Source organism: Coenobita brevimanus, chromosome 85 (genome assembly GCF_032717465.1).
Source record: "Coenobita brevimanus isolate Jiangsu-jjx chromosome 85, ASM3271746v2, whole genome shotgun sequence".
Classification (NCBI taxonomy): domain Eukaryota; kingdom Metazoa; phylum Arthropoda; class Malacostraca; order Decapoda; family Coenobitidae; genus Coenobita; species Coenobita brevimanus.
This window is the reverse complement of record NC_137038.1, coordinates 9,521,018-9,537,848: the sequence shown is the minus strand read 5'-3', so window position 1 is coordinate 9,537,848 and position 16,831 is coordinate 9,521,018. Positions and strand designations below refer to the sequence as shown.

The 16,831-nt window shown below is 46.1% G+C and overlaps 1 protein-coding gene across 1 annotated transcript in view; it reads right to left on the bottom strand.

Annotated features, from left to right (window-relative positions):
• LOC145410420 (uncharacterized) overlaps positions 1–16,831 on the bottom strand; it is a 162,513-nt gene that overhangs the window by 111,741 nt on the left and 33,941 nt on the right. The window contains exons 5-9 of the mRNA XM_080280573.1: positions 16,148–16,345; positions 15,455–15,639; positions 7,037–7,143; positions 5,328–5,758; positions 4,041–4,711 (exon numbers count right to left, since the gene is read on the bottom strand). Of these exons, the coding sequence (XP_080136699.1) occupies positions 4,041–4,711; positions 5,328–5,758; positions 7,037–7,143; positions 15,455–15,639; positions 16,148–16,345 (1,592 nt within the window). The remainder of the gene's footprint in view (positions 1–4,040; positions 4,712–5,327; positions 5,759–7,036; positions 7,144–15,454; positions 15,640–16,147; positions 16,346–16,831) is intronic.

Genomic DNA, 16,831 nt, shown 5'->3' with positions numbered 1-16,831 from the left:
TCTACCTCATTTGGGTCCATTTTTTCCCATTTATTTTCTTTATTTCTTCTGCTTTATTAGTCTTGTTTTTCTTGTTTTATTACTTTTGTTTTTTATCTCCATTTATTATTGCTTTATTTTCCGTCTCCTTTATTTTTCTTATTTATTTTTTTATTTCCCAAAAATCTCTTCTTATCCACCGTCTCTTCGTGTTTTTATTTTCTCTTCCTGTGTCTTCCTCTTACGATTTTGTTTTCCTTCTCTCGTTTCTCCTCTATACGATATTTTGAGAAGCGGAGTATATCAGTAATGTTGTATATATTCTTTATCATCACAGTTATATAGCGTGAAATATAGGCAAACTTCACTAGATATACATAGATAGATAGGTAAGTAGATAGACGGGTAGGTAGTAGGTAGGTCCTGATCGGTAGCAATACTGGAGAGAGAGAGAGTTATTAAGCTTCATTAATTACAATATCATACTATTACAATATTTGCAATTAATTACAGAGAACACTAATTACAAAAACACAGCTAATATTGCACTAACCTTTCATTACATAGTACAAAATGTCATTACACAGTACAGTACAGTGCCAAAGGTTATGTATCTGTACTCCCCTTAGCACCTGTGGTAGTAGTAGGCATTATTTTTGTAACAATTTAAGCACGATAGTATTTATTTTAATCAAGGTACCAGCACACGATTTTACTCAGCTTAGGAGTGATTTTTGCTACACCCTGGGCAAATACAGTGCATGTCCCTAACTGTGTCACTCACTCAATCAGTTACTTTACATATAGTTCGAAGGACGAGTTCCAGACCTTAGGATGAGAAGTGTTAGGAGTATTGAATTTTCACAGTGGTAAACCTCCACCCGGGCCAGGTTTAGGCAAGGTGTTTCCAGATGATTTTATTCAGGTAGAGACAAACTATTCCAGATGGCGAGGTTATAATTAGGAACGTCATTATTTTGAGGTCTCCTAAGTTGACCAGAATCGTCCAGTGGTATCTAGAACAGTCTATTAAAAAACAGCATTGGATTGAATAGATTTATATTGTATTCAGCTAATTATATATACATCACTAATTGCAGTATTCCCAGGCACACCTTTCACTGATTTTCTATATATATATCATCACGTCTCAAGAAATTTCAGTACATTAAGGAATATATATACAAATGTTAACTATTTGTCGATCCATCTCTGTCAGAAGTTAATATGGATCCTATAATAGGTTCTTAAGAGTTTTGATAGATTTAGAAATATATATAACTACAGTATATTCTGTTTTCCCCAGCATATCATTCAGTTAATTCTCTAAGACGGCTTTTCATTATTTCAGTAGAATTAGGAACACGAGGTTTTGAACATTTCATAACTAAACTGATATTATGTACAAAAAGAAGGGGGATATTCAGTGTGTGCTTTGTGTGATGTGTGGGTATTACACACACACACACACACACACACACACACACACACACACACACACACACACACACACACACACACACACACACACACACACACACACACACACACACACGCAGTCATCGTGTAGGTTTTTCTGGGTTGACTGTGTGTGTATGTGTGTGTGTGTGTGTATAAAAGTGTTAGAGAAATACGTCAGTGTGGCAGCAGTGACCTTTTATCTATTGCAGTCTATTCCTTCTGTTGGTTTATTTATTAATATACTTTTTGTCTCTGGAAAACAAAGTGTCTTCCTGTGATATCTGTTATTGTGTGTTTTTGCTTTACATGCGTTTGTGTAAATGGCGACGCTGATTTTTACACTTTTATTCAGAAAGTATTTTGGTGGTTTTGCATGAAAGGCACATAGTTTTGCTAGATAAGTTAGCGTCTATTAACTGCTGCTAGAAGATAACGTTAGCTAGAGGTGCTGCAAGGCGGGGGCAGTTCTGTAGCGGTGGTGTGGTGTGGTGTGGTGTGGTAAGGGTGTGGTATTCAGGCCACCATCATGTAGGTCCACAATATCGATCCCCTTCTAGCGGCCTCGTTAGTTGTCGCCTCTCACGTAGATACGACATGAGAAGCGTGGCAAGGATGTTCGGAATGGGTTGGCCTAGGGAGGGTGAAGCTTGCTTGAAGTGGTCGAAGGGTGTTCCCCCAGAAACTTGGGTTGGGGAGTGGGGTGGCCAGATATTTTTCAGAGGTGGACATTGTCACCCTGGCCACGCTTCTAGCCACGCCACTGCACTGAAGAGAACCACAGCAGGCAATGTAGTGAATGTGTTGCGCTCTCCAGGACTTCAGAGAGCGTCCTTCACTCCATGACCAGAGGGGAAGAGAGCTATCCAAGACTCTGAAGTGTGTGAAGTCAAGAGATATCAGGGCTTCAGTTGCCTTAAAGTACCGCCGACCCTCCAGCTTGAAAGAAAACGGCAAGCAGCTCAAGGGAAAACAACAGTCAGGTAGAGAGAGGATGTGTCAGCTCAAGATATCGTCAGCCATCCTCATAGACAGAACTTTATTTACAAAGACGTCACCACCAACACTATCCATTTGAGGACGTCCAGCCCGGAATTTAGACATAAGACACGCTTCCCAGCACATTAAAGAGGGGAGTAACTCCAGCTGTGAGTGGTGATGTGGTGGTCTGGTAGTGGTGGTGCTAGTCGAGGCGGCTGGAGGCGGGACTAGCAGCGACTAGCGGCCACCTGGGGAGTACAGAAGGAACCGTAGATAGGTAGATAGATAGATACGTGGATAGAGGTAGATAAATGAAAGATACTACAGGTAAATGCCCGTGTATTACTAGTTAAATAAACAAGTAGAGGTGATTAATATTCCTCCTGTATCATTCCAGTAATTTACTATACTCCTGTGACCTTAAATCGGTGTAAACTTGCCATCACTCCACCTTGAATACTGAGGTGTAACAATAGCTTAACACTAGAATATGATCCTAGTCACGAAGAAGTGCCATGGAGGGGATGCAGAGCTGTAGCATTGTTTCTGCCCCTACGTGAAATTGGCTGAAAAGGGACGAAAATTTGGGCCAGGTTAAGACAAAAGAACTAAAGAAAAAAATGATTTTTTTTTTTTTCAATGTGAGGAAGAAGGAACCAAAGGCTGAGTGAGATGACCTACCTAAACGCGGGTAGCGGGGACGAAGACAGCTGCGGCGGAAGGTCACAATTATCTGACGGAGAGAGAGAGAGAGGTCAGGAAAGGTCATGTTAGGTCAGAGGGGGGCACAAGCTACTTAGAGGTCGTAGAAGTCAAGGTCACAAGGTCGCAAATCAAGGACATAGAAAGAGTAAAGGGTTAAATAGGGAAGAGGTAAATTGTGACTTTGCGGATATTTGACAGGAAATATAGCAGTACATTTTTGCGTTGTGTGTGTGTGTGTGTGTGTGTGTGTGTGTGTGTGTGTGTGTGTGTGTGTGTGTGTATGAGGTAGTGTGGTATGGTGTGGGTGTTTTGTAGAATGTTGTGTGAAATAGTGTGGTGTAATGCAAGTTAGTCTGGTATGAGTGTGGTGTGGTGTGGTATGAGTGTGGTCTAGTGTGGTTTGGTATGAGTCTGTGGTATGCTGTGAGTGTGGTGTGGTGTAGTGCGGCATGAGTGTGGTGTGGTGTGGTATGAGAGTGGTGTGGTGTGGTGTGGTATGAGTGTGGTGTTGTAGTGTGGTATGGTATGAATTAGGTGTGTTGTGGTGTGGTATGGTATGAGTGTGTTGTGGTGTGGTATGGTATGAGTGTGGTGTTGTAGTGCTGTGTGGTATGAGTGTGGTGTGGTGTGGTACGAGTGTGGTGTGGTGTGGTATGAGTGTAGTGTTGTAGTGTGGTGTGGTATGAGTGTGGTGTTGTAGTGTGGTATGGTATGAATTAGGTGTGGTGTGGTGTAGTGTGGTATGGTATGAGTGTGGAGTTGTAATGTGGTGTGGTATGAGTGTGGTGTGGTGTGGTATGAGTGTGGTGTAGTGTGGTACGAGTGTGGTGTAGTGTGGTACGAGTGTGGTGTTGTAGTGTGGTATGGTATGAGTGTGGTGTGGTGTAGTGTGGTGTGGTATGACGTACGTGCCTCACCTAACAAACGCGTGTGTCCCCCAGTGGTCATGGGGGCCCTGGGGTACGTGGTGGTCCCTGGGGGCGTCACGGGGGTCGCCAGCATCGAAGGTAAACACGTGCAGCTTGGTGGGCGTGCACGGCGTGGCAGAGTACGGCGGGGTGACAAACGTGCTCACCTCCCCGTACTCCGGCACCTCCTGGGGGGGCGACGCCTTCCACTGGTCCAGATCGGGGGACGCCGCCCCCTTGTGTGCCGGGGGGCCAGGTCTTACTGCTACAGGGGCTGCTACTGCCACGCCCCCGCCCTCACACCCGCCCTGGGGGGACCTACGGGGGGAGCTGAGGGGGGACGTTCCCTTCTTGGATCTGTGCGTGGGTGTGGGTGTGTGGGTGGGGGTAGGGGTGTGGGCGGGTGTGTGGGCGGGCAGGGGTGTGTGGGTGTCAGTGTGGTGGGTGGTGGGGGTGTCGTAGTAGCCCCAGGCGGCCTCCCGGGGGTAGTCCAGCCTCACCGAGTAGTGGTGGTGGTGGTAGTGTGGCAGGGGGGCGTATGACCCGCCCGCCGCTGCCAGGGGGTAGTGGGCGGGGTGGGGCGCGTGGGTGTGGGTGTGGGTGTGGGCGGGAGTGGTGTAGCCCTGGTGGTACCCGCTGCTAAGGCTACTGTTACCCACATACCCAGCACCGCCTTCTCCCTGTAGGAACACATATATTTGCATTAGCTCCTTCACACACACACACACACATACACACACTTCCAACTCAGTTCATCATAGGTAGGCAACTTAAATTATCATACTGAAATAAAGAACTACAGGTGGAGTAACAGTAAGTAAATTTAGGCCACATATAAACAGGTTATCTAAAATTATTATTCAGGTCCACGTCTCAGCAAAGAACGACATCAGTCCTGCAGTATAATGACATTGCCATTTTTAAAACATTTTCCCATCCAAGTTTGTATTGATCAGCTAGTCAGGTCAGGTGCGGGTAAGGGGATGGGTCTGTTATGATGTGGCAGGGGTAAACCAGTTCTGCTGTCGGGCCCTGCTGTGGATGTCACTGCTTGCATTGCGCAGTTGACCCTTGTGCGGTGTGATGCGGTGAGGATCTGTCCGTTCTCCCCTTTGGGGCTAAGATGCGAATGAATGTGTTTGAATGGATGAGTAAATGGAGAGTGAGTCGTCCTGTCTCGGCTACCTCCCTTTCCTTGGGGGAAGCAGCCTAGGTATATAGATAGATAGATAGATAGAAGTTTATATTGACACCGTGAGTCAAGGGAGAAGTGATTGTGGGTGTGTGGCGACGTACCTGGTATGCCATAACCTGTGGGTAGTAGGCGTGGAGTCGCTGGGCGTCGTAATGGAGTCCGTACTGCAGTTTGGACTGCATGGTGTAGTAATGGTAGAGCCACGAGTTGGCTCTCAGCACCGCTGCCTCCTTCTCTCCCAGCACCTGGTTGGTGGCCACGATCACTGGCTGCTGTTGCTGCTGCTGCTGCTGAGTGCTGCTGCTACTGCTGCTGTTGTTGCCACTGCTGCTGCTACTGGTGCTGCCACTGCCACTGCTACTGCTACTGCTGCTACTGGAGCCTGTACCGCTGGCACAGGCACTGGCGGTCTGCTGTCCGGTGTCTGCCGCGTCCTTGACCTGCAGGACACAGTGCACCCAGCGCCACGCCCCACCGGCAGCCTGCAGCCGCACCAGCAGGATGCACGACCGGTCCTGCTCGCTGCTGGTGACTGGCGGAGGGAGGGAAGCCAGTCAGTTATTTGGTGTGGTGGTGTGGTCGTGTGGTGTTTTGTGGTCGTGTGGTTATTGGATGTGGTGTAGTGTGTACGGACTCCTCCTCAGGTCTCAGTATATCACTCATGTCCTACCTGGCGTTGTGGTGTTGTATCAAGTTGTGATACATGCTGTGTTGCTTTGCACCCCCACGAGTAAGGAATTAATGTAGTCGGTGTTTCTGTGATGGTGCTCTGAATGAAAACACAGGGAGGATGTGGCGTGAGAAGAAAGAGCATGGGACGGTGTGAGTGTCGTGTGGGGGACTGAGGAGTGTGGATAGCATGGCTTGGACGATGAGTGAGGAAAGGGTGATAAGGGTGATACTTTGAGAGGACAGAGGGTGTGCAGTGAGAGAATGGTGTCGTAGGTAGGATGTGGTGTGGGGGGGGGATTGAGGTGTGGGAAGAACAGTGCGTGAGGGAATAATGATGGTGTGTTCTGTGAGGGTATGAGAGCGAGAGAGGGTGTGGGAGATAGGGTGTGGTATGATAGGGTGGTGTGGGGTGTGGGAGTGGTGTGGGCGGGAGTGATGAGCAGTAGTAGTGGAGATGCTGGTGTTCAAGGCCATTTCTGTCTGCCATCATCACCCACGTCACACCTGCCCACCTCTTCAGTGTAATCTCTCTCCCTCTGCAAAGTTTCATTCAGGTGGAATAAACAGTAAGGGATTTTAATACCAGATTTTTTTTTCTTTTCAAGTGATTGATTTGGTTGATTGAGTCTTCGTCAGTCTTTCTTTTCGCGTGATTGAAAGGCTTGGTTGATTGGTTGGTTGATTAAGAGTTTTCATCATTCTTTTTCCCCTTGATTGTGTGGTTGATAGGTTGATAAAGAGTATTAGCCATTTTATTCAGGTGGGTGATTGATACTGGTTGATTGGTTAACAGATTGCTGCTTTTTTGTACCGCAGTTATATTTTTCACCTGGTTGATTTCGTGAATGATAAATTGATTGGTTAATATGGTGGACAGCTTTCATTACATAGATTTAAGAATATGATTTGCGTTTTAAGATACCCAGTTGAGAATTTTTTGTATTTCCTGATTCTGTGCTTGGTCTCTGCCTCTCACGTTTGTCGCAGGAGATGAGGTGAAGCAGAGAAATTGAGGTAGAGATTTAAAGAGATACAGATATATATACTGAGGTAGAGAATCGAGACAGAGATGTAGATACTGAGGTACTGAATAGAGACAGAGATTTACACAAAGAGACGAAGACTTCTGTATACTTACTGAGTCTGTGCTTCGCCTGTGCCTCCCTCATGTTATCTGGGTGGATGAGATGGTACCAGGACACCCCAGCCAAAGACCCACGGCTGTATCCCAGATGAAACTCTCCGCTGGAACAAAAGAAGGGTGTGTGTGTGAGGGGATGTGGGGAAGAGTAAAGAGAGTGACATAAGTGTGAGTAAGAGTGAGATATTTCGTAGAGTAAATGTGAGTAAGAGTAAAGAGAGTGATATATATGAGAGTGAATGTAAGAATAGAGTGACATAACTGTGAGTAAATGTAAGAGTAACGTATTTCTGAGAGTGTGAGCAAAAGTAATGATTTTAGAAAGTGAATGTGAGTAGATTTGTGTCATTTCTTAGACTGACTGTAGATAAGAGCATAGTTAACAATTTTTATTATTATTATCCACCTGTTCTATGATAGGGATTGAACGGCAGACCATTTAGCGATAGGATTGATAAGCCAGTTCACCTTGCATATTCACCTTGTCAATTCACCATTCTGATTCACCTTGCTAATTAATGTTGCTAATTCGCCTTGCCAGAAAATTGACAGGTGCATAAAATTTGTGGATTGTTTTTGTAGCTGTGTGGATTACTTAGTTCTTTCTCTGTACCGCTTCACTTTTCTCTTCTCGTGTTGTCTGCTTTCTGCCTTACTCCTTCTTTGGGTGGGAAAGAGGTCGAATTGATGATGATGATGATAGTTTTTCTCTCTTGATTTCTGGACCCTGCCGTATCCTGTCTGGTTGAGATGATGATGATGATTTTTCGCTTTCCTTGGTTTTTCGGCCTGACCTTAACAAGTCGTTGGGGGAAGGGTGGCCGAGATGATGATGATGATGATAATGATGATGATGATGATGATTGAATGAGTTAATGAACCTCACGCAATGACACGCATTAATCTAAGCCTTCTTCTTATTTTCTTCTTCTTCCTCTTCCTCTTCTTTTTCTTCTTCTTCTTCTTCTTCCTCCTCCTCCTCATCTTCTTCTCATTCTTCTTCTTCACCACGGGGGTAGGCCAGATAGGGAGAGGGTAGTTCAGACCGAAGACCAGGGGGGGGATGATGGGGGCAATCCGGAGGGGTGTACAGGGGAAGGGGGGAATGGCGGGGTAGTTAGTAGGGGGTAGAGTAAAGGGGAGGAAAGCAAGGGGAGTAGATGAGAAGGGGAAATGAAAACGAAGGAGGAGGAGAGGGGAGAAGGAAATGAAGGAGGAGAGGGGAGGATTGTCCAGTACGGTGAGAGGGGAGAGGAGAGCTGAAAAGAGAGAGGAAGAGAAGAGAGGGATGGAAGGAAGGGAAACAGGAGGGAAAGAGATAGAAACAGCCAAAAAAGAGTAATGGAGAGGAAGGGAGGAAAAGAGAGTAGTATGTGACAGAGAGGAGAGGGAAAGAATGGGGGTAAGGAAGAGGGGAGGGGAGAGGGGAGAAAAGAAGTAGAGGGGAGACAAATAGAGTATAGGGGAGATAAGGGGAGAGAAAGAGAATATAGGTGAGGGAAGGAGAGAGTAGGGGAGTGGAGAGAAACGAAATAGAGGGGAGAAAAAGAGAGAGAAATAACCAGTGGAGGGGAGAGGAAAAACCTGTAGGGGGCATGGGTAGGGGGTGGAAGGGGTAGGGGTTGGGGGTGGAGGGGGTGGGGGTCGGGGGGGGGTGCAGCCTGTCTTCACCTCAGCGCTTCCCATTTATCCCGGAGTTGATCCCGTGACCCCGCCATCTTTGTCTGCCCTGCTCTCCTTCCCACACCCACACCTCGCCACACCCTTTCCCACGCCCACACCCCCTCCCCCCACCCCTCCCCCTCCTTAGCCCCCCCTCTGTGCTGAAGGGAGGGGGTAGTGTCCAGTTCTCTCTCTCTCTCTCTCTCTTTATCTTTTTCTCAATCTCTTTATCTTTCTTTATTTCTCTCACTTTATTTATATTTATTATCCACATCTTTTTATCTTTCTTTACCTCTCTTTCTCTATCTTTATTTCTCACTTTATATCTTTATCTTTTTTCTCCTTTTCATCCAAGTTTTCTCTCTCATTACTTCTCAGTTTATCTATCTGTCTTTTTTATCTACTTATGTGTATCTCTTAATCTCAGTTTTTCTCTCTTTCTTTCTCTCACTTTATCTATCTCAATCTTAATCTACCAATCTATCTATCTGTCTGTCTATCTATCCATCCATCTGTATCTGTCTATCTATTTTTCACTGTCTGTCAATCTGTCTGTATATCTATCTATCTATCTATCTATCTATCTAATATTTTGCCTTATCATCCCCTTCTCTTCACCGTTTGGGAATGTCGACTTTATCTATCATTATATCTATCTATTTTTGCAGATAATATGAAGTGGCTGGATAAGGAAAAAATAATAAAAAATGAGGAGATAATTAGGCCTCTTAAGTGGAGCCAGGATTCCGTGGGCTTAAAATGTATGTAGATGAGTGAGTGGCCCATTTTTCTAGGTTCGATATTGGTGGCTATTCCTTTACTGCGCTGTCTATTGTCTTGCTTCCCTGACCCTACCTCCCCCCCCCCTCCTTGGAACGAGGTAGGGATGATGGTGGTGGTGGTGGTGATGATGATGATGATGATGATGATGGTGATGTCTTTACTATGATGTTGTTGTGCTAAAGAGGTATACATATTGACTGTACATACATACATACACACACATACATACATACATACATACACACATACATACATACACACACACATACACACACATACATACGTGTAGTGCTGAGCGACACTTAACAGTATTTTTGCTCACGTAATGATATATAGTTCTTCATTGTTTCACTGGCACTTCTTCGTGACTAGCCTCGGAAATAGAAAGTTTTACAGCTCTGCATTCCCTCCAGAGCACTTCTTCGTGACACGCACTCATTTTCTAGAATTTATTGTTACAGCTCAGCATTCAGCATAGAGGCACGGTGATCGTAGGCCAAGTTAGAGTGAATGGAGTATAGGAAAGTGTGAGAACTGAAGAAAGTCGTCATTGAGAAGCAAGAATGAAAAATAAATCACTAGTATGAAGGTGTTAAGGGATAATTGTTGTATGTACGTTTGTGTGTACGTCTGTGTATGTGCACCAAACTCGTGTAAATAAATTCCATGCACATATATCGTCGTGTGCACAAAGATCCCCTAACTCTATGTCAGGCGATGTGTACGTGCATTCCATGTGCGTAAGACCCCATGTGCGTTTATCGTGTATGTAGAGGCCCATGTATGTAATCTGTGAACGTAGGATTCCATGTGCGTTTATCTTGATGTATGTAAAGGCCCATGTACTCTACGTAAATGTATGTGAGCGTAAGATTCCATGTGTGTTTATCCTTGTGTAAGTAAAGGCCATGTACGTAAATCCATGTGTACGTATGACCCCATGTGCGTTTATCTTCTTCTATATAAAGGTCATTGTACGTAAAACCGTGTGTAAGTGAATATTCGTGTACGCAAGGTTTCGTGTACATAGTGTCCTGTGTACGTAATCCTTATGTAAGTCCCGTGTACGTAAATCTCATGTACGTAGATCATTGTACATAAAAGCACATGTACCCAAGTCTCATGAACGTAAACCAGTGTATGTAAAGTCCCATGTACGTAAGTTCCGTGTATGTAAAGCCCCATGTACGTAAGTTGCCTGTATGTAAAGTCCCATGTACGTAAGTCCCATGTACGTATCCACTTGACCGTAACTGCCCCGTTCACGAATTACGAGCGAACAGGGGAGGGGAGGGGAAGGGAGGAGAGGGGAGGAGAGGGGAGGGGAGGAAAAGAAAGAGAGGAAAGGGGAAAGAAAGAAGAAAAGAAAAATTAAACGAATGGAGGGAAAGGATAAAAAAAAAGGAAGGAAAGAAGGAAGAAAGGATGGAAGGAAGGAAACAAGTTGTGTGTGTGTGAGAGAGAGAGAGAGACAGACAGACAGACAGACAGACAGACAGAGACAGAGACAGAGACAGAGAGGTGTAAGACATGGGGTGGGGTTATGGGGGAAGTTGGGCGAGAGGAAAGGGAAGTAAGGGAGGGGAGGAGAGAAAGTATGGGAGTGAAAAAGGGGATGGAAAGGTGAGGGAAAGGGGGGTAAGAGGAGGGGAAGGAGGAGGAGGGGGAGGGGGAGAGGGTGGGGATGGGGGAGGGGGAGGGGAAAGGGGAAGGGGAAGGGGAGGGGAAGAAGTGGAAATGAATAGAAAGAGATGAAGATGAGTCAAACTGGGAAGGTGAAGATGGGCAAGGGGAGGGGAGGGAGGGGGAGGTCATGTGTGTGTGTGTGTGTGTGTGTGTGTGTGTGTGTGTGTGTGACCTCTGACCTTTGACCTAGCTTACCAGAGTAGTGGAGGGGGAGTAGGAGGGAGGGGAGTATGGGAAAGAGGCTAAAGCAAGTGAAATGGGATAGGGAGGGGAGGGAAGGGAGGGGAGGGGAGGGAGGGTAAGGTAGGGGAGGGGAGAGAAAAGGGAACGGTAGAGAGAGAGAGAGAGAGGCAGTACTGTAGATGCATAAGAAGAAAGAAGACAAAATGATTATATAAGAAAAATTACACAACCGCAAGAAAATACACGAAAAGAAAAAATTAATGAAAAATAAAAATAAAAATCTGTCTCCTTTAATTTTGTAGGAAAGTATTGTAAGGGGAGGAATGAGAGGGAGAGAGAGAGAGAGAGAGAGAGAGAGAGAGAGCTAGTGTTATGGGCTATCAAGGGTCTTTGTTTTACTCCCTCTTGGAACCCGCTGTGCTGGACCCTCCCCTCCCCTCCCCTCCCCTCCTTCCTCTTCGCCTCCCTATCCACTCCCCACCCCTCACCAACCCTTCCCTTCCCCTCATCTCCCCCTTCCTTCCCCTACCCTCTCTTCTCCCTACCTTACCTTTACCTACCTTCCCTTTCCCCTCCCCTCCCCCTACCGAACACCTCTCCCTTCCATCCACCCACGCGGAACGACGGAGGGTGGGGAGGGGAGGGGAGGGGAGGGGTTGGGGAGGAAATTGTAGCAGTGGAGGAAAGAGGGAGAAAGAGAGTAGGGGATGAAGAGGATTGTGGGGAGAGGTGGGGGATGTGATAAATATGGTTGGGGAGAGAGAGAGAGAAAGAGAGAGAGAGAGAGCGCGCGGAGGGAGGAAGGAAGGAGAAAAGAAAGGTAAGAGAAGGGAGAAGGAAAGGAGGGAAGGGGAGAGGAAAAAAATGAAAAAGAGGAAAGGGAGGAAAAGTAGGAAGGGAGAAAGAGGAGGGAAGGAAAGGGAGGGAGGAGAGGAGTGGAGGGGTGAGAGGAAGAGTGGGGGAAGGGGAGAAAGGGAAAGAGAAGGAGAGGGAAGGATAGAGTGGGAGGGAGAAAATGGTTTGAAGGCCTGGGAATGTGAAACTGGGTGAGAGAGAGAGAGAGAGAGAGAGAGAGTACGCACACCTTAACGTCTTCATTATGAGTTTCTTATCTAATATGGTCTTACCTTCTTTCCCACCCCTCCCTACCTCCCCACCCTCCCTTTCTCTCTCCCCTCCCTCCCCACCTCCCCTCCCTTACTTCCTTTCTCTTCCTTCCTGACTCTCTCTCTCTCTCTCTCTCTCTCTCCAGCATTAAAGCGACAAAGTATATGGTATAAAGCGTAGAGTTGTCCCACCGTGAAAGGGGTAGTGCAATTATTTGTATTGGAATTATTGAAAAAAGGAGACAGGTAAAAGATGAAAGGAGAGAAAGAAAGAATAAATGAATGAATGGAAGGAGCACTGAAGAATGGAGTGAATGGAAGGAAGCAAGGAAAAAACTATAAAGATAATGAAAGAATGAATGAAAGGAGCAGTGAAGAATGAAGGAGTGAATGGAAGGATATAAAGACTAATGTATAAAGGACAGATTTTAATATAGAAATCACGGAATATATGGTGAATAAAAAGAGAAAATGTAAAATGAAAGGAGGAAGAATGAAGGAATGAATATGAACTAAAAAAAAAACACACACAGAAAAACGAACAAGAGAGAAAGACAGTAAAAACATGAATGGAAATGGAATACAAAAAATAAAACACAGAGAACAGCACGAGCATGAAAAATGTAAGAAGCTGGAAGTATGAAAGAGAGACAACAACACAAGAAGGAAAAATTAAAGAAGGAAAATGAAAGAAACTGTGAAAGAGGAAAGTAGAGCCATTGGGAAAAGAGAGAGAGAGAGAGAGAGAGAGAGAGAGAGAGAGAGAGAGCCTCCCACTGAGTCCCGTCCTTCCATTACCATACTCCCATCTCAGGTTATGGTAGTGTGGTAGTGGTGGTGGTGTGGTGGAATGTGGTGGTGGGGATGGGGAAGGGTGTGGTGGTGTAGTGAGGTGCGGTAGAGTGTGGCGATGGTGGTTGTGGTTGGGTGTGGTAGCAGTGGGATGTGTTCAGTAGGAGTGTGGTAGGGTGTGGTACAGGTGTGGTAGGGTGTGGTGGAGGTGTGGTAGGGTTTGGCGGAGGTGTGGTAGGGTGTGGTAGAGGTGTGGTAGGGTGTGATAGAGGTGTGGTAGAGGTGTGGTAGAGATATGGTGGAGGTGTGGTAGAAGTGTGATAGGGTGTGGTAGAAGTGTGGTAGGGTGTGGTAGAGGTGTGGTAGGGTGTGGTAGAGGTGTGGTAGGGTGTGATAGAGGTGTGGTAGGGTGTGGTAGAGGTGTGGTAGGGTGTGGTAGAGATATGGTGGAGGTGTGGTAGAAGTGTGATAGGGTGTGGTAGAAGTGTGGTAGGGTGTGGTGGAGGTGTGGTAGGGTGTGGTAGAGGTGTGGTATGCCTGGGCGAGCTACACCTCTCCCTACCACAGCACATCCGTCATGTTTAAGGCCCCAACGGTGACAGTGACTCCAGTGATAGGAATCTGAGAGAGAGAGAGAGAGAGAGAGAGAGAGAGAGAGTAAAATAGCATAATAGTTTGAGAGAGGGATATAGAGAGAAGAGGAGAAAATGGTGTGTGTGTGTGAGTGTGTGTGTGTGTGTGTGTGTGTGTGTGTGTGTGTGTGTGTGTGTGTGTGTGTGTGTGTGAGTGTGTGTGTGTGAGAGAGAGAGAGAGAGAGTGGTATTGATGGGTGTGGTAATGGTAGTACTTTTAAATATTTTATTGCAGAGACTGTGGTAGTTGTAGTGATGATGGTGGTAGCGGCGATGAAAGGGGTAGTTGTGGTGGTTGTGGTGGGGGTGGTGGTAGTTGTAGTAGCAGTGGTTGTTGTAGCGATGGTGCTTGTTGTAATAATGGGATCAGAGGACAGAAGTGGTTGTAGCGATGGTAGTGGTGGTGGTGATAGTGACAGTTGTGGTAATGGTGGTAGGTGTGGTAATGGTGGTAGATGTGATGGTAGTTGTTGCTCTGGCGAAGGTGGAAGTTGTGATAGTTGTTGTTCTGACGATGGTGGTAGTTGTGATGGTGGTAGTGACTTATTGTATGGGTGGTAGTTGAGGTGGTGATTGTAGTTGTGGTGGTGATAGTGGTAGTTGTGGTGATGGTGGTAGTTATGATAATGGTGGTAGAGGTGATGGGAATGCGATGATAATTCGATAATTGGAGGATGATTGGGATAATTAGGGAAAATAATCAAACGTAATAACACATCTCACTTGATAATTGATTGATAAGGAAAGGGGTGACTCTCTCTCTCTCTCTCTCTCTCTCTCTCTCTCTCTCTTACACACACACACACACACACACACACACACACACACACACACACACACACACACACACACACACACACACACACACACTTCTTTCTACTTTGATAATTGATAAGTATTGGTGAAGGGATGGTATTTCTCTCTCTCTCTCTCTCTCTCTCTCTCTCTCTCTCTCTCTCTCTCCATCACAGTTCTTTTTCACTTCTTTACCTGTATCTATTAATCAGGCTTTTTATATCTATTTCTGTATCTGTCTATCCATCAAAATTATGAATAGGAATTTTTACCGCCTAGTTCATTTTCAAACTCATCTTATCTCCCAAAAGTTTTATATATAAGAAAAGAAAGGAAAGCGAACGTAAGGTGTGCAGTAAGTAAATTTATCTTCTTATATCCTTAATTCCGAAGCACTTGTCAGGAAGGAAGAGAAGTTAGAAGGTTGGAAGTTAGAAAAGTTAGATTGTACAGGTTACTAACTTCCTGTCGATGAAAGTTATGGCAGGAGAGACGGCGACAGGAAGCGAAGTTATGCGGTAGAGTTGTGTTTTGTGTACTCCTTCCGTCAGTGGATGTGAAGAGAAGGTCAGGGAGGAAGGCACGAGTAGTTTTATATACGTGTATTTTAAGATTAGTTATTGGTGTACTCGCTTCCGTCCATGGAGAAGAGGAAATAATAAGAGAAGGTGTATAGTAGGATTCCTAAGGTGTACGCCCTATTTGTCGATGGATAGGAAGCAGATGGAAGGAGAGAGGGAAGAAGTATAGAGTGAAGTTGTGTTTGGTGTACTCACTTTCTGTCGATGGATATGAATCGCATGTCGAGGGTGTGTACTGAGGTGAAGACGTGAGTGGCGCCCTGCACTACACTCTCGCGGGTCTCCGGCATCGCCACAGGTGTGCAGTGCGCAAGGAAGACAGGTTCGTTGCGGGAACACAGCGGCAGGTAACTCAGGTAGTGCCCAGCCACCAGTACCACCTGTATGGGGCAGGAAGGCGTGTTAGGTTAGAGTAGGTCATATTAGTTTAGGTTGTTAGATTATGTTTGATGATCACCTAAACGCATCTACCGGCGTGCGTTGGGGAACACATTGATGAAACACACGAAGAGTCTGAGTGTGTGTGTGTGTGTGTAATTCACCGGGTCGGTCAGGATCACTTGATGGTCGTGATCGTCAGCTTTTTACCCTCCCGGAAGGGAGCTGAGAGCTCATATAGTCCGATCTAAGGGCAAGGCTGTGACCTTCACACACGCACACACCCGTCCCCTTGCTCAAGGGGGACAGTAACCACCCACTTCGTCAGTGAAACTTTTCGCAACCTGAGCGAGGCGCGAACTCCCGTCCACCAGTTGGCAAGCGAGAGCGTTACCACTGCACCAGCGAGCGGTGTGTGTGTGTGTGTGTGTGTTGGCAGTGGATAGCTACATCTGGGTAAAGTTAGAGTTAGGGCTTAAGTTAGTGCAGGTATTTCCTCGACTACCTCACCTTCTGGTCGCCAAATCGCATCTGTCGTCGTGCGTTGCGGGACACGTTCATGCGACACAGGAAGAGTCTGTGCTGGTCCTGGTGTGGGTGTTGGGAGTGGGAGTGTACACCGCCGGCCATCAGCTCAGCCTGCACCGCCGCGTGATCCTGCTTGTCTATGATGTCGTACACGCTGTCCCCGTGGATCAGCAGGTCCTCCTTCACGGTCAGCAGAGAGTCAGCAGAAGAGGAGCAGGGAGAGAGAAGAACATTAGAAAAAAGCTTAGAATTTTTTTTTTTTTTCTCTCTTTTTCCAGACGATTTTTTGGAAGTTACGGGGTTTCATTTAGACTTATTTATTCCCTTCAGTGGTAAAGGTCTTTGTTTTTGGAATGACATCCTTGGGGTTTGCCTTATTAGAGTGAAAAATACATCATCGCACTGAAGGGATTAAGTGATACACACACACACACACACACACACACATCAGTTAGGTATCAGTGAAAGAGCAGAAAAAAACAAAACTGACTGTCTCTCTCTCTCTCTCTCTCTCTCTCTCTCTCTCTCTCTCTCTCTCTCTCTCTCTCTCTCTCTCTCTCTCTCTCTCAGCGTAGGTGATGACCAGGTGTAGGCAGCCTGAAAGGTTGATATGAATAGTAACCAAGGAGACTCATTCCTAGCCCGTAACTAAGACTCATGGCATGT